We start from the raw sequence: 21,790 nt of genomic DNA on the forward strand, positions 1-21,790 counted from the left end.
CCCCCCCGCCATACTGAAATGTGCTGGATGAAGGTTGACGCTGATGTCCTTGCAGATTTTCAAACTGTTGATTAGCAGCCACTAAACCTTGATCCTGCAGTGGAAACCCTACAACATCTCTAGAAGAAGAAGAACCGTTCGGCGCGCCAACTGCCATGATACCTTGAGAAGATGAAGACGGAGGAAGAGTTGAATTCGCCTCGTGATACTGAAGGTTGAGACCATGATGAGGAATAGAGGCATTTCCTGTCACATTCTCTCCTAGAGAATTCGGAGAAGACATATGAGCTTCTTCTCCTTGTCCTCCTGTCTGTTGCCGGAGCAGCGGCATCGCTCCTCCATTCTGCTGTTGTGAAGAAGCCTGTAGATGATGATCATGAAGAGTCGCAGGTATAGATGCTGCTCCTGCTGTGGTAACTATGTTGTTGTTCTCTTGACTGTCCCTCTCCTCCATGTTTTCGTCATTCATCCCTTCTTCCCGTCTTCTTGTTGTGTCATCCTGAGGGTGCCCTGGATTCTGAGACATCATCTTTTCTTCTTCTTCACCTCCTCCTGTCGGTGCTAGCACTGGGACTTCTGCTAGAGACATAATATCACCTCTTCCTTCATGCTGAGACGTCTCACGTCTGTTCTCTCTTACTCCTCCTTCTCCCACCACCACCCCACCCTCTCCTATTTGACTGCTATTCATCACTCCCCATGTCGGAGTTGTCGCGGTGGGAGAAGCGGCAGTTGTTGCTCCTCCTAGATCTCCTCCCCCTATTAGGTGTTGACCTCCATGATGACTTTCTGTCTCTGGTGGACGAGGCGCATCTGAGTGATGACTGTGAGGAGTCGTCATCGTCGCTCCAGAATACCCTTGACCCACCATTGACTGCCCTACACCTCGAGAGACATCTGCTTGTTCGGGGGGTTGTTGAAATGAAGAGAGATGATGATGCTGTTGTTCCTGTTGATTGAAATGAGAAGGATGATGCGCTTGAGCATGCTGACTCGTAATATCTTCTACATACCCCCCCCCTCCACCGCCTCCTGCACCTCTACTTTGAAGTAGTAGTAGTTGCTGCTGTTGTTCTTCTTCCTGATGCCTTTTGCGGAGTTTTTCTTCCGCTTCTTGTTGCTGCAGTTCTCTTTGGAAGGCCGTCATTCTCGCAGCATTCATGAAAAGACAATCCGCTATCGCCGTCGCCGCTTCAAGCCAGATATTGGTGAAGCTGGCATCGAAAGCGATGAGCTTAGGCCACCTTTCGCTGCTTAGATGCTTGATGACACTAAGGAAGGTCAACTCGGTACTCCGTGCACACCGTAAGGACACCCTTTCAAGATGGGGTAGGTATGTCGTTAACATGGCACAGAGGCCTTTATCTGTGATTTCATAGCCAAAATCTAGACAGAGAGACTTCAAATTGCCTAAGATCTGATTCTCTTCTTTCTCCCCATGAACAGCATCCATAAGACGTGCCACACCCACATCTTTGATGAGTGTGCAATGACTGAAATCTAACGATAAACCTTTTTCACGTATCGATGGATGGATAGATCGACATGCAAGAGGAAGTATAGACTCCATTAAGACCTTCGGATCATACCCACGGAAAGCTGTAAAGCGAAGGATTCCATCATAAGGACGATACTTATGTCGATAAAACAATCGAGCACATTGCTTTAACAGTAGGATACTCTCCACATCTAAATACACCTCAACCAACTTCAGAATCTCCTTCCATCCATCATTCGGTGTCGGTGGAGATACATTACTACCCCCCCCACCCTTCTTACGGGATGAAGATGAGGACCCCCCCCCCCNNCCCGCTGGCGCACCAGGATTATTGAAGGAAGTTGAAGGAAGACGGCTCATGCTTGTACTGGCGTTTCTTCGTAATCGAGAAGACTGCTGTTGCTGTTGATCTCCCGAGCCACTACCTGTCCCCTTCATCATATCACACGCACCCCCCCCTCCCGGACTTCCAGACGACGAAGAAGAAGCAACACTGTACTGGCTACTACGAGAAGTACTACTATGCTGGCTAGGATTGACCATCATACCACCTCCCCCACTAGTATTAGGAAAGAAGGTTGCTCCCGTTGTTGAAGAAAAGGAAGATGAAGCTGGACCACCGGTGGTTGAGATCACCGCATTTCCCGCGGAATGAAGTGTATTTGCACGAGAAGAAGAACGAGGAGCAGCACACCCACTTCCTCGACCTCCTGACAAATTGACAGCGCCAGCAGCAACAGCTATATCCACAGCCGCTTCTGCTCTTGCCGACAGCTCTGCATCGACTTCTTCTTCATCTTCTTTGCCTGCCCCACCTCCACCCCCGTCATTCGTTGACTCTATGGAACATGTACGAGATGTGAGATCTGAAGGGGCCTGCGTTCCTACGGCGGCTCCTCCTCCTCCGCTCTTCTCAGGATATGTCGCTGACGAAACTGCATGCAAGGGTGTGGATACGGGGGGGTGAATAGGAGCTGAACTACCACCTCCAGGAACCCCAACAGAAGAATTTCCATTAAAGTGATGATGCTTGGAAGTACAGGAAGAGTCTCCAACCCAACCTTCTCCTCCCGGCGTCTGAGTAAGAGCAGGAGCTCCTCCATACGAAGGATTAGTAGGAGGTGTATTATGAGCCGTCCCGCTAGAGGTAAGAGAAGACATTCCTTGTTGAGGCTTGATAATGAGAGTTAGTCCATCCTTATTCACAACCATCGCATTGCCACCCGGTTCGATACATCCTGTACTTGTGATACACGAAGAAGAAGGAAGAACAACATAGCGCTGCTCCCCATTCTGCTGCTGTGTGCTATGATTCGTTGAATGATGACGACTATCCACCTCATTCTTGTTCATTGATATCATGTCTACAGCCGATGAGGTATGCATGGGCATTCTCACTGCTCCCTCATTCGCTCCGTCTACATGCGAAGAAGAAGAGTTAGAGCCTGGGCCTCCAGACGGCGTAGAGGAGAGAACCTGACGAGGCGGCTGTTGATCTTGCTGTGGTGGAGATGAAGATGAGGCTGCTAGGACTGGTGCCAGTGTAGAGACACCTCCCGCTTTCCCGAAGGAAGTCTTCTTATCCGTATTGTCATGCTGTAGAAGAGTGTTGGATACTGTTGTGTTCGTGGTCGTTGTCGTGGAAGTAGTAGTCGTAGTAGTGGTTGCTGTAGAGGCTGTTTCAGAGGCAAGATGTGGGGACGCTGTACCTTCTGTATTCGTAGTCGTCACAGTCGTACTAGTGGGAAGAGAATGCTGATGCCTGGAATCTTCTGTAGTGCAAGGTGGGGGGGGTGGGCCTGTTGAAGAAGGAGGAGGAGGTATAGACATCGGACTAGCGTGAAGAAGATGATGATTTGGGTGTTGCTCACTTATACTACTAAGTGGTCCTATCCCCGCGGTAGTCGTCTCCATTGTAATATCCTGTTCTACAGTTGTATGGTGAGGTATGGAAGATGCCGACCCCCCTGTGGTTGGAGAAGGAGGAGGAAGGAGTGAACTTTCTTTCTGGTGTAGTTCACTTTCTTCTATCTTCTTACTACGCCTCTCATCTCCACTTGATGAGGATGATGACTGAGGCGGCGAGACATACGTCTGCTCCGTGACGACGCGGACCCCTTCTCCTCCTTTTCCTAAAACTGCTCCTATTTGATGTGACGCTGCTGCTGCTGCCCCTGTTGGATCTGAAGCAAGAACACCGTTCATCCCTTCCATGCAAGTGTCTCCCTTTCTTGTCATTTCTGTATCATAGAGAATAGATGATGAAATAGTGCTCATCTGTCCTCCTGTCTTCCCGTCCTGCTCTCCTCCTATCATCCTTTCCCCCTCTTCCATTCTTCCCCGCCTCCTTTGATTTTCTTCTTCATCTCTATCCATCATGCATGCATCAAGAGAGTCTTCTTCTTCTCTTCTTCTGATCACCTCTACTCCTTCACCGGGGAAATTCATCATCTCTCCTGTCCGGACAGTCTCAATGGTGGCACTAGACGATAGCATCGATGTCTTTCCTTCTATGGAAGGAGATGAAGAGGTGAAAGAACATGACGAGTTCATCATCTTCACATCTTGTCCTCCTTCTCCCCCTTGCGAAGAAGACACACACATCTCTTCTTTCTTCTTCTGCTCTTCCCTCTGTTGGTGTTGTTCTCTCACTTCATTTCTCCTCTCAGCTCCCACTACTACTCCACCACTCCATTCTGTTTCACCTCCTTCTATCTTCTTTCTTTCTTCTCCATTTCTTCCTATGACTGTCACCATCTCTCCACCTATCCTGCCATTTGCCGTCTTCTTCATTTCTTCTCCTTCTACGACTTCTCCCCTTGGTACACTCTCTATGCCTCTTGAAGTCTCCTTCTCCAAGGTCGCTGTAGTATAGGAAGATGACGTAGCAGCTGAGATCCCTGAAGGAAGAAGAGACGGAGGGTCACCTGTCACTGTAGAGAAGCTCGTCGTTGTATTCTCAGTGGTTGTAGAAGTCGTTGTCGTCGTCATTAGGGGAATTTGGAGAACATCCCGAGGGACTGCATGCTCTTGAGAGGATAACTGCGACAGATATTGCTGTGTATCATTCGTATCTCCTACAGAGAATGAAGAAGAACACACACCGTCAGAAGAACGAAATAACGCTGACTCTTGCTGATGCTCTTGCTGCTGCTGTACGGTAGTTGTTTGCGTAGTCGTCCTTGTAGTCGTGGTCGTTGTTGTCGTTTTAGTCGTCGTAGTTTTCAATGTGATCGTCATTTGGCTCTTCTCTTCATCTAGAGAAACTTCTTCTTCACTCTTTCCCCGACCTCCTGCTGCTGCAAGATGACCATCCTGAGATTCCCCACTCCTACTAGGGAAAGCTAAAGAGGTAGTAGTAGCAGTAGGAGGAAGAGGAGGAGAGGTAGAGGCAGAAGAAGAAGTTATGACGCCACTCGGCAGTCCAGAAGAAGGAGAAGCAAGATGATACTGATGATCACTTGGGGGATGACTGCCTGAAGACATGACATTATGATGACTATTCGTGATAGAGTTGTGTGTTGAGACGTCGTCCGGCTCCCTCATTTCACCTTCTTCTTCTTCCTTCCCTTGCTCCTGGTGGTTTCTCTCTGATGACTGTGGAAGTTGTTGCCCTTGCTGTTGCTGACGCCCTACGACACCCTCCAACAGTGATGAGGGATGGCTACTCGTCAAGGCAGAAGAAGAAGCCGAAGGGAGAGAAGAAGATGATGACGACGGACTTCCTCCTACACCTAAACCTCCTCCATCCACGAGATTGGTCATCGTTACCCCCTCAGATTTGGATGAGGGGGAGACTGAAGTCGTCATTCTTCCATCCATTTCGATGAAAAAGAAGAAAGAGATCGAGAGAGCACAAAGCGTCCCACACGAGTCGCTCTATCCTTTGTTCTTTTACCTTCCGCCAAAGCTACTCTTTCCTTCTTCTTTCTATAGTCCTCCTAGGATCACGATATGTCTTTCTTTATCCTATCTATGTATCTATCCCACTCTACGCTTATAGTAATCTTCTCAGACTGATAAAGAGATGGCCTGTTTGGATCGTTTTCACGATACTCTCTATCTATCATCTACCTATTCTTGAAGTATGGAGAGATAGAGCCTCAACGAACAGGCGTCGTATACAACATGCACTAGCGCATCAATACAATACCGCGTCCTCGATCTTGTTGGATGAGAGAAACTTAGGCACTTTCGCATATATACTTCCTCATAAGAAGGATACCATCATATAGACCACGTATGTATAAGCGTATATATGCCTATATCTAGTTATAGATACAGAGAGATGTAGACTACGTATATGAATCCTCGAGAGGATATAGAGAGCCAAGCTACTACGCTATAAGGAAGGGTTGAATCAGAAGAAGAAATCTCTTCCATACTATCTTAAAAGCACGTCCGACTGATGAGACATCCAAGAAACTTCTCGGTGTATGATGAGAGGAGACAGGGGGAGATACATAGACGCATATACACCGTGGAAAGCTTTCCACCGCTTTCCTTTCCTCTCTTCCCTCGATCGTTGTCGATATGGGATGTAAGTAAGTAACGTTCCTATCAACTCTATGATGAAACGACTATCATATATAGCCTTATGAACAGGTGTTGATCACACGGAAAATAGAATAGTCTATGTCTTCTCCCTCGCGCGAAGGCTTCTTTCTACCTCTCTTCTACTTAACGTCTCTTTATCTACCTCTTTCTATCCTCCTACTACAAAACTGAAGGAGCATAGATGCGCCTCCTATTTATCTGCCGTGTATTTATCTTTTTCTTTCTTTCCACTCTTGCCTCTTCTTCTTCTATTTGGTAGAGAGACTAGTGAGAGAAGCGAACAAGATATGGAGGACAATATGAAAAAGGAAAAGGGTGTACAGGTCTTCCTAAGAGGACAAGTACGAGATACATATCCTTCCTCACTATCGTAAAAGATACACACTCAAGAACGTCGTGGAAGAAAGAAATCTAACGAGACAAAGAGATACCGAAAGATAAAGATAGATGGTCATGAAGAAGAAGAAGAAGCGAAGAAACACGAGACTAAAGGGAGTATACGAAGGAAGATGTTGAGAAAAGCGAATGACAAGAAAACCCGAGGGATCGAGTCATATATCAAAGACGGCGCACCATCATATATGCTTTGAAAGATATTCGGCGAAGTATATACACATATGAAACAGCCCCTTCTCCTCTCGATCTGACTAGTAAGACTATTCTTTTTCTTACTCCAGAAGACGAGAACAGGACGTGATCAAAACACAGCGGGGCGCTTAGATTCTCTACTAAGATAGACAGCATCAACCGTCAACGCGCCCTGGCCATATCTTGTGCATACATAGCATACATGCGTAGTTACATACAGATACTATCACATCACCCATACATAAGCCCCAACGGCAGACTCCATCTGTATACAGATGTATCATATATAGGCATACACACCATTAGAGACGAAGCAAGACAAATTATATGGACAGAAACTGAGGAAGAACAATAGAAGAAACACGTTGAAAGAAGAAGACTATTTTCTTCTTCTTTCCTTTGTCCCTTCCTTCAACTCGTTAACCGAATGAACTACTCATAACCCTTAGTCTCAAATCACACGATAATAACCTGCTATTGTGCTGACGATCAGTCTCTTTTAAGCACAACACCCTCATACACTACATACATACATAGAAAGACATAGACAGGTAGTATGGTGGTAATATGATCCAGACAGACACACACACACACATATGTATCTACATGTAGGATCTATCATATACAGATATGTATAGAGAAGAAGGAACGAGACAGCAAGAAGACTACCTTACTTAAGCTTCTCGGCAGATGATGCTACGTATCTTTTCCTGTTGCATAACTAGCTGTGGAATGCCGATCATATCACGTCATCCTCATCACCATTAACCTCCTGTACAATCTATAATTACAGTAAGAAGAAGAGTCGTGAATGTCGTGGTACTTAAGAAAGGCGTGTTGAAACGCCTCCTTCTTCCTCCTCTGCTATGAAAAGCTTTTCTTCACTCTCTTCTTTATCTACTACCTTAATCTGATCCAGAAAATTGCTGTTACCTATATATTATGCAAAGAAAAGATAGTCGATCACGACCCCTCTTCTTCGATGTCTTTCATGAAATACCTTCTAATAGCAGATACCACAATCTCTCTGTTATTCTATTATATGACTCTACTTACTTCAACACTTTTCTACATACATCTATTGATCTCTACTTCCTTTCTCCTTTGAATGACATCATATCATCCTCATTCATCTCTTTTCTGTAGAGAAAGAGGAATGAATGGTGTGAATCATCATATATATATATATATATCCTCCTTCGTCTTTGCGAGGATGGTCGCACCGATAGAGGAATTAGAATCCAAATGCCTCCTCCTGGAACTCCCTCAGAGCCTTTTTCTCTTACTCGAAACTTGCAACCCCTCGTCGTCCGTCCGTCCTTTCTTTCTCTTCTCTCAAATCTATCTAAATATCTTTAGCTATGAAGAAAAACCAATCCCATTCATCGTCTTAAACATTCCCATCAAAGCCCCATGTCTCTCCTTCCTACTGCATGACTCGCATGCTTATACACAACCTTCATCTAATGGCTATAGGAAATGCCAAGAGAAAGACGACGGAGAAGACGAAGAAGAGGATAAGATAATGAAATGACGATGAGCTCTTTCTGCTGCTGCCCGTTGTTCTTCTTCAACCTTCACTCTTATTCTCTTTCTACAATGACTATCTCTTCTCTTTTCTTTCCATTGGCAGGCGAAAACTTCATTAGCTAGGAAAGCCGGAAGATCATCATAGCAATAATAACACCGTCATGTAGGTGACGAAGCTTCGCATTCGAACGTATGTAAGAAAGGAAAAGGAAGAAAGCAGAGAGAGATGACGAGGAGCTACGAAGAATAATAGGCACACACGAGCAGGGGTAGAACCGAAGAGTTAGAACGAAGGGGGAAGAAAAATTTCATCTGAAAGAAGAATGAAAGAAAACTCTCTCTGAATCTTTCAAGAGTCAAGGAATGACATGAGGAACAAAACCAGGGAGAAAATGAGATAAGGGAGGGGGGAAGGGGGGGGGAAGGGAGAATAAGAAGACGACGTGAACACACGCAAAAGTAACAAGATGATGATGGAAGGAAAGACGAAAGAAGAGGACGAAGTGCAGGCTGGTAGTTAGGAGTATAGTAGTTATCGCCGTAGTTGGTAGATAGATCACACGAGAAGATGAAAGAAGTGTTCAGGAGAGACATGCTAGAAGGATGACTCGTCGTCTTCTCTCCCCATACAAAGATGAAGGGAGAATTTCGGAAGAAAGGGATGATCGATGAAAGGAAAGAAAGGGAGGCTGGTGACAATTATGAGATGATGAGAATAGACGCCAAGAGAGAAAGAAAGAAGACAGTGCCGGAGCGATAGAGCATAACAATGTCCCTTGTTCTTCTTCTTTCTGTCGTCTTCTTCCTTGTAGCCTCACTCAGTTTCGACCTCGCTCTCTCTCTTTCTCCTCCTTTTCTTCTCTAACCCCTAAGAAAAGGAAGAAGGAGAAGAAGAACGGCAGGGGGAGTCAAGAAAGAAACGAAATCGAAGACCGGAACCAACACTCTGAGAGGAGGATGAGAATAATGACCGTTCTTTCATTCCTCTTGAGAAAAGACGATTCAAATGAAGAAGATGTCCTTTCCTCTCTCTCGTTTCTTCTAGGAAAACCAACGAGCGCAGCATACGAATGCCCCCCCGCTGTCTCGTCATACAGACAGACAGACCCCTTTGTTCTGCTTTTTCTTGACTCTAGCAAGCAAAAGAAGGGAAAGAAAATACGATGAGGAACATGTGACACAGTAGAGAGTCAATGATGACGAGCAGAACGAGAGAGAGGGACCGATCCAAATATTACTATCATTATCATCTACATGTACATACACTGTCAAATGATAAAACCAAGGACAGAGTCAGAGATAGAAGAGCGATCTTTCTCTCTGCTTTTCTTGACCTCACCCCCTCCGGCTTGCATAGAAGAAGATACCTAGACACGGGATTGAAGAAGAAGGAAGAAGATGAGAAAGGAGAGGTGAACGAAACGAAGCCGAGGAACTGATGCTTTTATCGTCGTAAAAGTGTTTTAGCCCGTCGTCATTGGTAACAAGGAGAACCGTTCTTAAAGACCTACTACTTGAAGGGGGTGCCGACGTAGAACTATTCTTCAGGTGTACATACACCACGTTCTAGTTCCCACCCAGGTGTACATACACCCCAACCGTGACCCCAACCGCAGTTCGTGTCTTCACGGGTGTGTCTCGTCTTCTTCTTCAGATCTCCTCCTCCTACGACGTTTACTTCGAGCAACCTCAGAATCTTCTTTTCCTTCACTTGCATATGTTAGGGAAAGGAGAAGGGGAAGCAGATGATGTGGAAGGAATGAAAACCAGTGAAAAGTAGAAAATGCCAGAGACAGAGGAAACGACTGCTTCAACGTGAACGTCGACAATCTGAAACACTGCGGGAAGTAAAGAAAAACGTCGACAGATATCTCTTCAATAGACAAAGAAGAGAGAGAGAAGCATGTTCTCTCACACATACATATAGATATGTACGTTACGTATGGTAAGAATTCCTATACCTTGTCGAATACAACGATGAAAGTATTGTATGATTTGGTAAGAACATACACGATAAAAGCTTGTCTCAGGGAGAGTATTTTTCTATTACTCAAGACAGCATGGGCCTCATGAAACAACTGCACTCTCTCTGTTTCTCGCGCTTTCCTGCGCCCCCTCCTTTCTCTATTCTTTCCTTCCTCTTTGCTTGCTTCCTCACGAAATGCATACAACACTGATCGCAGGTCCAACTCTACTCATGTTTCATATCCCTCAAGTCTCATCCACCTTCTCGCTCTATGGTCATACACGCCTGGTGTACATACACCGCAACTCGATCTTCTTCCTCTTCTTTCCTTGACCTCTGCTTCAACCCAACCCCTTCCTTTCTCACTTCTACGAAGTCACCACCTCTCTTTGACGGAAAGGAGAAGCTCCTGCTCACTTCTTCTTCTGTCTCGTCCAGTCCTCAGAAGATCAGGGAGAAATCCACTCTCCCTAGCCCTCTTTCAAAACGACCCAAAGTAAACACGTCTTGCAAACGATGACGGAGTTCTCTTCTTTCTCTTCCTGGGTCTTCTCGATGAAGAGGAAGAAGGAAAGAAAAGTTCTCTTGAGCTAGCTCTCTATGCTTCCCTTGTCCCCCAGAGCATAATCTCCGATCAATGACCTTCTTGTTGCTTCGCTTCAGATGTAGGTAGCTATGTGTATGTCTTTGGACTGACCGATCCAAGTAGTGTCCTTGTTCCTTCTTGTGTTGTTTCTCTTGATAACTCCTTTTCCTCTATGTCTTTTCATGCACGTATGCATGCACCGTCAAATAGGAAAGACCCTTCTTAATCTTCGTGATGCTACACTGAAGAGTTTTACCGATTCTGGTATAGTCTACTTATTCTTCTTTTGCATAGAACCACATCACTCCCGTAACATCCACACAACACTTCTTTCTTTCTGTCTTTCTTCTTCCTCCGCTTTTCCACGCCCCTCACTCGTCGTCTTTATTCTTCCTCGTCAGCTCCCCCAAACGGCTAGTAAGACTATCGCCACTCTACACCTCAAAGACACACACACATATACAACACATGCATCAATACACCCGTCTATACATATCACTTGGGCTCCTGGACGGGGAGGTACGAAATCCCTGTTCTTTGATAAGAAGAAAGATGGAGAAGGGTGAGAGAGCGGATGTATGTACGATGATGATGATGATGCTAACGATGAGGAGGATGCTGAAAATAAAAAAGGAGACTTTCTTTTCTATTGATCTCCTAGAAAGAGAGTTTCTTTTTTCCGATGAAGAAGAAAGAATGAAGATAATAAGGAAAATAGGATGAACCTAGCTATCTGCTTCGAAACTGTCTCTGACGGCTATGACTCACTTCGAAGAAGGAAAATGACGATGACGGCGTAAAACTCGCAATAGCTAGCCGTCTTCATCTGAGTCGCCTTCATGAACTCCTTAACACGTATGTTACAGAGAAGAAGGGTACATCACATCTCCTACGTCTCTTACAGCTCGAAGAGATACAGGTAGAATGGACAGGATCCCTCGGAAAAGGTTAACCCCCACATGGAAAAAGAACAGACCTTCTGAATGGCTAATCCACACCCGGGGAACGAAGAGAAATCATACAACACTTACATGAATGACAACAGACCCAAAGAGTCGTCGTCTTCTTCTTCTTATAATGATGACAGGAGTCTGTTTGAGACTGGCCGATAAAAGCTCATTTTGATTGAGATGACGATCATACCATACATCTGCACATACACCTACGTATACACTGCATCATACATCAATAGTCACATCCTCATACGGAGAATCTGCGCATATTACGTATGGATGGATATAGATATAGAGAGGAGGGATATAGGATGTACATAACCTAGAAACACCTTTCACTTATTGAATAATTGCTGTATACGTTTTACCCATGTAAGAAAGTAAGTAGATCGAACTATACATCTATATACGTCGAGAGAGAAAGAGAGTTAGATCACGCGCGAGAAGAACGATGAAAATTTCCTTCTTTGACTCTATTTCTCTCTCGTCTTTGCTTTCTCTCTCCTTCCCCCCTTTGAGCCCTGTTGACAATGAATGATGGTTTCCCAATATGATGGTAATCTCTTTCTCTGATTTGAAATATAAGAGAGAGAAGAGAAAGAGTGGAAGCGAAGCAGGAAAGACTGTACTAGGATTCCTACTGTTGGAGATGACCGACAGTCTTCTACCTATCTATCAATACCAATCAAACTTACGAGAAAGACGGTAAGATGAGATATAAAGACGTCCCTTATCCGTCCGACTATCTCCTTTCTTCCCTCTTTCCTTCTTAGAATCAATGAAACTTTTCTGAAAGTCTGCAAAAAGTGTGTTGACCTATCTGTCTCTCTTTCAGTCTTCTTCTCCCTGTTCAACTCTCTTCTCCAAGAAGCATGATATCGTCAGCTGAAGAAGACAGATGATAGATACATTCTCCTCCTCTTTCCTTCTTCTTGTTTCTTCTTGTCACCAACGCCACCCCTTCGGCCTCATTTGAAAAAGGGGAGGAGGCGCTAAATTACGTACGGTAAGGATGATGGATGATGATCGGGATTTGACTGGTAAGAGCTTTTCCGTCTGTACAGCTGAAAAATGACGATGACGATGACGGGTGGAGATGAAGATCATTCAAACAAATGATGGTGATACTACTGTCAAGATATACGTGTACATACATGTATGCTGTGTAAGGAATGTATGTGTATGTGTATGTGTGCGCGGATCTCTATGAGAATGCAGTGAAGGACCGGACGAACCAAGCAATCAATCAAGCTTTCAATCAATGTAGAAATCCAAACTTTCAAAATGAAGAGGAGGTCGAAAGCAGTAGCCTCTTCAATTAAATATCACTACTTGTCCAAGCGCCCGTCACGTCGCTCGTTCTTGTTCATATCGTAAAAAAGAAAAAAGAGAAAAAAGAAAAACGCATGATCACCGAAAAGTAAAGAAGGGAACTACCGTCATGATATCACTTCCTTCTTCATAGCTGAGAAGAAAAAGACAACACAAAAAAGAAGAAAAGAAAAGGTTCCTGATGAATTTGGAATCGCACAGAAAAGACAAGCGAAGAGATCAATTACAGATCTACACAAGCATCCGAAACAATACTAACTCTAACACACTATCGATCGGGCGCTGGTCTTTGGATCAAGAAGGAAGATCGCCAATGAGAGGAAAAATGAGACTTAGGTAGCACACATAAAAAAGAGGAAGAAGACACGAATCCTTCTTACACTTCTCACCGGGAAACGAACGTGCTCATGAACATGGAAAGGCCGTCGAGAAACTCTCGGAAGCAAATGAATCTATGACGGTATGGAGACCAGGATGTAACGATCGCATGTACACGAGTCTGTGCTACCCGAGGTGCACCTACGTGATTGAGACGATATTTACATGCACCCGAATTATCGGCATACACCCTATGGAGTGTACATACACCTGAACGGTTTGAAAGTGTACATACCGTGGACCGCCGATGCAAAATGAATGATATTGGAGTGTGCATACACCTGAATGAATGATATTGAAGTGCGCATACACCTGAATGAATGATATTGGAGTGCGCATACACCTGAATGAATATTGGACTGCACATACACCTGAGTCATACTGGAGTGTACATACCGTGGACTGCCGATGCAGATGAATGATACTGGAGTGATATTGGAGTGTACGTACACCTGAATGATATTAGAGTGTGCATATACCTGAATAATATTGCGGTGTACATACATCTGAATGATACTGGAGTGTACATGCACCTGAATGATATGGCAGTGTACATACGCCTGAACTATTTTACAGTGTCACATACGAGACATTTTGGCTTGTTCAGCACCTGAATGATCTTCGAGTGTACATACCCCTGAAAGGTATTGGAGTGTCCGTAAACCTGACGGATTGTAGATACACCTGAATTCCTGGAGTCTGGGGATACCCGACAGGTACGAGAAAAAAGCTCAGGACTAACACAACAATCAAACGTTCGCACAATCATGTGCGACCCCGATCTACACTTCCTGCCCCCTTCTTTTCTCTGACTTACGTGATATTCCGGAATTCTGTCGTTTGTATTTGATGATGATATCCCCGTCCGTCCGTTGCTTCCTCTTGTTAAGGAAAAATACCACGTCAAAACCCGAAGCAACAGAAAACAGAGGCGATGCCCCCGTCCTCAAATCTTCCTCTCTCCCCCCTGAAGACGGTCCGGTCCGTCCCCCCCCCTGAGCCGCTCCTCCTCCTCACGGTCGAGTGACTTTTGTTATGTTGAGTTGTGCTACTTCTCTCTAATCCCCTGATGCCGCCGATGTTTGCCGATGTCTGATGAAGGGATTTCGATGCTGCCGAGGTTCTTCTGGATGTCAAAGGACCATCCTACTGGAGTGGAGCTGACAACTACTGCCCCGACGACTCTCCATGGTGTTTTTGTTTGGAGACTCCTCGACGAGTCAAGGACAGTGAGGAGGGTGCCGTCCTGAAGACGAGCTCTCTACCAAACCGAAGGTAGGTAGACGAGAGCCGAGAGTACAACAAGACAGAAGAATCAGAAACTCTTCTTACTCCCCTACGACGAACTTGTCGAGTGAATTAGATAAAGTAGCAAGTCATGAAGAAAAGAATCAGTCCATCAATTTGCCACAGTCTTACTGAAGAGAAAACATTCCTCCTGCCTGACATAACATTACAAGAGAATCTTCTCCTGCTGCACTCCCGGAAAAAATGCCTTGTGAAGACTGTGCAGCAACGTAAGAAAAACGATGAAGATGAGGAAAAAGAAGATGCTCCACCACCGGCCGGGCTGCTGGCCCGATGGTGGATGGCCTCGGCCACCCCCGGGGAGCGCCTTCGAGCGCTACAAACGTTTGTCTTCTTTCCAGTTCTCGTGTAGAAAAGCTGACATGTGAAGAAAGACAGAAAAGGCGAAGACGCCAAGCTTCTGACAGAGAGAGAAGTGGGAGAAAAAAGGAGGAGCGCAAAAGTGAATCAATCAATCGCAGTCACACGAGAAGAAAAGACAGACAGGACCACCGCGAAAAAAAAAAATCGAAAGAGCACGGCGAAACTGGAGAGAGATTCTAGAGAAAAAAAAACGGAACGACGAGAAGAACATGCAACTCAACGGGATAGAAAGAAAGACAGCTTGACGAACTCTTCAAAGGAACAAGATCGGCGCCGAAAAGAAAAAATTGACGTAAAATGCAACCAGACGAAGCGTCGTGTTTTTTGAGGCCGCACCGAGTAGGAGCACACAAAACTGCTGCGCTAAAGAGAAATACGAAAGCTAAAAGAAGAAGAACAAGAATTTACAACAACTTAAGCGAAGAAACAGATGGAAGAATCGAAAGAAAAACGATGGATCGAGTGAATGAAGAGAGTCTGTTTGGTTCGAGAAAACACAGCAGACGAAGGATAGTTGGTCGTCGAGAGAAGTAGGGGATGAAGACGACCAAGAATGCTCGTTCTTGTTCTTTCCTTTCTTCCTATTTACTCATCTTGCTCTTTCTACAGAAGGAAAGAACGATGAAAACCAAGGGGCTGAACGCCGGCTCCGCTGAGAGACCCGAACAACAACCGAGAACATGTCCCTATTATCGTAGCAACAAGGACTGTCAATGCTTCTTCTCCGTTGCTGATTTCTTCATTCAGCACGAACACAATTGTACACAAAGAGACGAGAGCTGCAAAACTTTGGCCGTTGACTCAGAGCGCACAAAAAAGGCGTGATTCTCGATTATTGATCAGCAGAGGAAGAATGACGAGAGCTCCCACCCACTCACTGGCAGCGACAGCTCTTTCACGAAAGGACGACGACGGCGACTCTTGTTGTCACATCTTCTTTCTTTGTGTTCTCGCTCTTGTGTTAGTCGTAGCCTGGGGCAGAAAAAGTCAGTGGCAGTGTCCAATCCTCATCATCCCGACAGCGGATCATCATCCCACGGTGGTCAAAATCGATTTTTCGTCCATACGACGAAACGTCATTCTCGAGACCCTCACTGGTCGCCGTTCCGACCCACAACCAGTCAATCAATCACCCCCTCACCCCTGCTGATCGTCATTCGGCAACAAGGCGGGTGGTACTCCTTGGCGTCTTCCCGCGAGGCATTCTTCCGACAACTTTCTGGTATGTCCTGCTAAAATACGGGTGTCTCTAGGTAAACAGCTCTTGTTTCTTGGCTGGTCTGGGTGTTCAGCGTTTTGCTTCGCCAGATGAAGTCGAACTCTGTACCGGGTGTCATCCGTCACGCCGTAGGCCCCAAGTGACGTCAGTCCTCTTTCGCTCGAAGACCAATCAATTACAGTCGCGACGGCAAATCAATGAAAGACAACATGCTTGTGGGGGGTTTGAGACGTTTTCACGCAAGAAGAGGCATTTAAATCATGCCTTGTTTAGAATGGCGGTCATAGGGGATCGCCATCTGGTGCCGCCAGAGAATTCTCTGGACGCTGGCGTTCTGAAGACGCATGGAGAAAATTCTGGACAATGGGACGACGGTTGTTCGCAGGACGGGCATTACAGAGAATCAGTGTGGTTTTGTAGCAGGTCATCAGACTGTGCGCCCATTGGTCCAATGCAGTGGCATTGGCTAGGCAATTCAGAGCACCGCATCGTATGTCTCTTCGGTGTGACAGCTCCCATAAGATGTACGCAGTGCGTCTCGGATCAGCGTCGTAGCGCAGGGGTGATAACCAAGTTCCTCTTCCAGAAGGGAGCTGGTAGAGCACTGTTGACTTCAATGGGACTGCCGCAGAGCGACGGCGGAAGGACGACGGGAATGAGCATACTGGAGCACCACAGTCGCCCGCTGCATTGCGCGGCCGGGAACGTAAAAGCCGGCCTACGCCGGAAGAGGGATTTAGCAGCGCAAGAGTGCGGTTGCTTAGAACAGTGGACGAGTCGGGGACGGCAGTCGCTTCATTTTTTGTGGCGGTCTGCGAACGCGTTAGAAGCAGAATGAATGGCCGCGAAATGCGTCCTTGGTGTAAGAAGTGTGGTATCTGTAAGGAGGAACAGGCGCTCCGGATTAACCGCGCTTGGTAGCGAAACCGTTCTAGAGCGGCTCTGTCTTGTGAATGTGATAGACGTTCTGAGCTTGTCAGCCGACGGACTGGGATTGTGCGTCTTCACGTCTGTTCGGTTGCGGCGTTGAGCCGTCTGGTCTCCATTGATCTTCAAGAGAGTGAAGAACTTGGGCGAGCTAAGGAAGGAATATCCCTTTCCTGAAAGTCAGTAAATCTGATTTCGCGGTGGAAGTAGTGTCTCCTTTGCTAAGCGGTCATTCGAGCTCGGCTGCATTACGCTGGTTCACGTGGTCTTCGAGTCCCGCACTGTATGTCGGCTAGGGAGCATCTTGCTCTCACGCCTGTCGTAGCTATCTTTGTCAGTCAAGGGTAAAGGAGGAAGCGCCGTGAACACCTCTGAAATCCACAGCGTAGTTCCACGGCGGAGAGCGTCGTCACCTCCCAGTAGACCTCTCATGTTTCGCGGCTTACGGATATCACATTCCCCGTTCCTATGCAACCTCTCAGTCGGGATGTGCGGTAGCTACATGGTTCATGAAGTGTTTGTTTTTGAGAGGCGGAAAGCCAGCAACAGTGCTTTGGTACACCGGGTTCACAGCAAGGACACGCGTGGGGTACGCCGTGCGAGATACGTCCAGAAGCAACCGCAGGTTCTTTTTCCAGTTTGCGAAGGTCTGGGGGTTTCCCAGTCCCAGTTTGAAGCAGGCTGGACACATACACATTACTGGAAACAATTGCCTCTCTTTGACTCGCTGGCGTCTCCTGGTGGTACTCTTGAACGAGAGGAGATTTCTATTGGCCGTCGGTCGCAGAATGCCACGCGAACAGGAGTACGCACCGCACTCTACCCTCGATATTGAAGAGTCTTCTCGCACGAGCACTCAGCTGGTTACAAACAGAACGAGCCCGGAAAAAAGACAGCCTTGTATTATGAATGTTTTTGTCGAGAACATAACCAACGGAGCTTAGCAGTAACGTCCTTTCGCTATGTTTCAACCGTCCGATCACCCGTTCCGGGGAACCTGATTGAACCAGGCTGCCGGGGCTACAACAGAGGGAGAGTCTCATTGAAGTGGTCGTCAAAGGTTCAGCTGGGCTATCCCTTCTCTGGTCGGGCGGCAGGTATAGAGAGGGTGGTGAAGGGACCATGCACAAACAGCTTCCGACTGACAGACAAACCTGTGTCTCACGAGCGCCGCCTTCTATACATGATTTCCCCTTGCTAGGGTAAGTGAAGCACAAGAAGGCAGAGGTTCTTTCGAGGAAGGGTGACTCTGGAAGGCCCTCAGCGCTACCATCCTTTCTTCGTTGTGGTCAGTACTGACACGCCTTCACTGATATTGCATGAAATTAAGGAAGGATCTACAGTAACTCTTCCTCTCGCAGACTGGATAGATCGTTGCGTGTGTCACGCACACGTCCTTCTCTCACGATCTCTCTGCTATGGGCGACGGCTTCTCTCTACTTACTTGGTGGGGACTTGTGATTCATCTCCTTTTTCCTTTCATCTCGAGACTCTTCGCCATGGTTTTAAGGGTTTTACAAATTACAGTCACCCGTGCTGTCGGGCGTTGTTGTCTAGCCTGAGAGGGGGGCACTAGGTGGCTTGAAAAAAGGACGACAGCTTCGTGAACTAAATTCTGTCTCGGAGAAGAAATACAGTGGAGAACACAAAGGGAACGCGCTGTCCTTCCCTTCTTGCTGTCACTCTCATCTGAGGTCAGGCCTTACAAGATCGGGAGAATACTCCTGCTCCCCCTGTAGCCCAGTGCATCTACTGATTATCACGGAGTTCTTCGTACCGAATCTGCAGGGAAACAAATTCAGTCGAGCGAGCGGATAGCTCTGATAGAAGAAGAGAAGTTGGCGATGGTCGCTAGATACCAAATGACAGGTTCCCATCCCGAAGAAGCATAAATTTTTATGTTCAGACAACACAGAACGCCCTGCTGTGTCTAGTTGGAATTTCGACTCCATAGCCCTCTCACATCACTAACTGGTAGTTGCACACACGGGGGGGACTAATCTCGTACTAGAAAGTTGATGCTTGGTGTGATGTCTTCGCTGAGTCCTAAGGAGGTCAGCCAGCTGTACAAGGAAATACCGAGAAAGGCGTCAGCCACCTCGGCATTTCATACTGGTCCGCATTCCTTGACAAAATCTGGATGTCTTCCCTTATCGATGCGTCCAAACGTTGTTAACCTGCTTCAGAGAGTCCACCTACAGGAGATGAATGACGTTTGTTTACGAGACGGAGTGTCTGGACTACCCCCTGGTCTCCGTCACAGTAAGGTAGCTACACCCACGCCCTTACTACATTTTATGTGCAGAATCTACACATCCACACTGGCCACATCAGCCTCATTTCCTCCTTTCGGCCGAAGTTTTTTCCGGACGGCTTGCTGCCGATGGCCCCAGGCTCTAAAATGGTTCCTGACTCTTGTACACGTCCAACACAAACTCTTGGAAAGGGGAGTATCTACGATTGCCAATCACTCTCTTCACGTCCCTATCGACTCTTGCCATCTTCCTTAGAAAACCTCTCTTACGCCTCCAGTCCAGCGACTGTCGAGCCTCTGTTGGCACTGCTTGGGACTTCCAAACTACTGCGGAGACTTCCCTGCAAGGGTCGGACTCTCCTGCACCTGCTACATTTCGAGCCACTGACCGGAGGTGCATAATGAAGATTCTTGCCGCCAATGAGTTCTAGAGAGGGGGATCATGTTCTCACCTTGTGTGTGAGGCCTCCTTTTATGTACTAAAAGCCGCCGGGCGAAATCTGGATCTACCTTAGTGAGTCAGTCATCGTATATACAGATCGCCGTCTACAACAATCCAGGTGAGAGAGACGTCTATGCATTCGTCTCGACTCTTAGTCTGGGACAGCGTGCATTTGCCGGCTGTCTTTTTCGCAAAAGGCTTGGAACTGAATGAAGCCCACGTATGCTGAATATCTTCCTTAGACTTGTGAAGTACAGCAGATGGTGCTAAAAAAGGGGAATTCTGAAAGAATTCCGTCCGTGCCGTCTCTCCGGCAATCTGATACCACTGACAATGTCTACCTAGCAACACTATACTGCTTACTAGTAAGATAGTGAGAGGGAGGGAAAAAACGCCGACTTCCGCTGAAAAACATTGAGTTGCTTTTTTGATAAGACAGAATAAAGACATCACAAGAGACGTCCTTTCTTCGCTACATAAAAGAGAGCCAGTCGTACAGATACACCTCTCCATCGGATTCACATCCTCACTTGCTCTTGCGAATACTCAGCCTCCCGGTCCCGTCATCATGGTGCATGCAACAACACAGCCATTTCAACATACCATGGCTACATATGTGTATGTACGTATATACATATAGAGATAAGGACATAGACTATATATATATATATATATATACACATGCATGTAGATGTCTCTCACGATCTCGCCCTCCGTCACTGGGTTGTTGAGATGCTGCTCGACAACCCCTTGTTGCTTCTTCTTCCTCTCCACCTCGCCTTCGTCGCCGCTACGGCGTCTTTACTCTGTCCTCCTTGTGAAGGAAGACGAACTTGGATGATATAGAGACTTCTCTCTGTAGCCACTAATCTGCGTAATGAGACGCCCGATGAACATCATCGCGAACAGACTCGGGAAGCTCTCCAACTACAGATACCGCGTAGCATCCTGGGACAACCTCAGCTACAACAACAGAGAAAGAACACACGTAAACACACAGAGACAAAAGATGTGCAACTGTCTACCAGGGAGAAGCAAGAAAACCCCCCTGAGATGAGAGAAACGAAAAGAATAGAGGGCGAGACAGATCGACATCCCCTTTCGTCGGTTTGTGACGAAAGGGAAAAACCGCTTGTTCACATATGACCAGGTAACACATACGTACTTGACAGTACGTACAGTCCAAAACATCTAGCCGTTCTTCTCAGCTGTTTTTCTCTTCTATTGTTTCATTCATTCATTCACTTGAATAAGAACTATATACAAGTAGATATGCTGCCTGTATTCTTCCTTCCTCCAGGTGTATCCTCACTTTCTCTCATCTCAGTCATACAGCACTGTAAGATTTTCCCTCCCCAGCACTCCTTCTTCGACACTTTTAAAAGATTTTATTTTTTATAAATATTTCTTTTTTAAAACTAAAATTTATTGAATATTAATTATTGCCTGTTGAAGAAGGAACCGATAAGTTTTGGCACTCCGCTGCCTTACGTCTCGACAGTGTGTATGTATCCAAGAGACACATATACACATACATATGAGGCATAAACATGTATATATACTTATAACTCTCTGTGAACATATCTTGAAGAAGAAAAAGGAGAAATCGATACAAGGAAGAAGAAGGGGAGTCTATCGTCTTGGATGTCCCGACGTTTCTTGTGCCAAGTCATCTTATCTCGTACTGTCTTCTCCCTTCTTCTCGTATGAAAGGAGAAGAATGAAAACGAAGTGACATATTGAGATATCGAAGAAAAGAAAATGCATCTGAGGAAAGAAGAAAACAGAGAAAAGCCCTTCTCTTCAGTTCTTTCCTCTCCCTCTTCTCGAACTCTTTCTTACTAAGTTTGTTGTGACGAGCGACCCAAGAAGACATAGGCTTCATAATG

At 46.2% G+C, this 21,790-nt stretch overlaps 3 protein-coding genes across 3 annotated transcripts in view; 1 reads left to right on the forward strand and 2 right to left on the reverse strand.

Moving 5' to 3' along the window:
• The window catches only part of CSUI_002077 (ankyrin repeat-containing protein), a 27,223-nt gene extending 11,213 nt beyond the window's left edge, over positions 1-16,010 (reverse strand). Inside the window, exons 1-5 of the mRNA XM_068062279.1 lie at positions 14,206-16,010; positions 12,374-13,143; positions 9,685-11,159; positions 7,930-9,041; positions 1-5,309 (exon numbers count right to left, since the gene is read on the reverse strand). The exon at positions 1-5,309 is cut by the window's left edge and continues 219 nt beyond it. Of these exons, the coding sequence (XP_067925745.1) occupies positions 1-5,308 (5,308 nt within the window). The 5' untranslated portion in view covers position 5,309; positions 7,930-9,041; positions 9,685-11,159; positions 12,374-13,143; positions 14,206-16,010. The remainder of the gene's footprint in view (positions 5,310-7,929; positions 9,042-9,684; positions 11,160-12,373; positions 13,144-14,205) is intronic.
• A 115-nt stretch (positions 16,011-16,125) lies between these two features.
• CSUI_002078 (uncharacterized protein) lies at positions 16,126-17,266 on the forward strand. The gene has a single exon (XM_068062280.1). The coding sequence runs from the start codon at positions 16,553-16,555 to the stop codon at positions 17,114-17,116; it is 564 nt and encodes a 187-aa protein (XP_067925746.1). The 5' UTR covers positions 16,126-16,552; the 3' UTR covers positions 17,117-17,266.
• Positions 17,267-20,626: 3,360 nt separating this feature from the next.
• The window catches only part of CSUI_002079 (transcription elongation factor spt4), a 2,839-nt gene continuing 1,675 nt past the window's right edge, over positions 20,627-21,790 (reverse strand). The window contains exons 2-3 of the mRNA XM_068062281.1: positions 21,744-21,790; positions 20,627-20,864 (exon numbers count right to left, since the gene is read on the reverse strand). The exon at positions 21,744-21,790 is cut by the window's right edge and continues 65 nt beyond it. Coding sequence (XP_067925747.1) covers positions 20,767-20,864; positions 21,744-21,790 — 145 coding nt within the window. The 3' untranslated portion in view covers positions 20,627-20,766. The remainder of the gene's footprint in view (positions 20,865-21,743) is intronic.

The sequence above is a fragment of the Cystoisospora suis genome, assembly GCF_002600585.1.
Source record: "Cystoisospora suis strain Wien I chromosome Unknown contig_870, whole genome shotgun sequence".
In the NCBI taxonomy this organism is placed as follows: Eukaryota; Apicomplexa; class Conoidasida; order Eucoccidiorida; family Sarcocystidae; genus Cystoisospora; species Cystoisospora suis.

Bases quoted from the DNA above. Each gene is read 5' to 3' on its own strand.
- CSUI_002078 (XM_068062280.1), top strand. From the start codon at position 16,553: ATGGCGGTCATAGGGGATCGCCATCTGGTGCCGCCAGAGAATTCTCTG.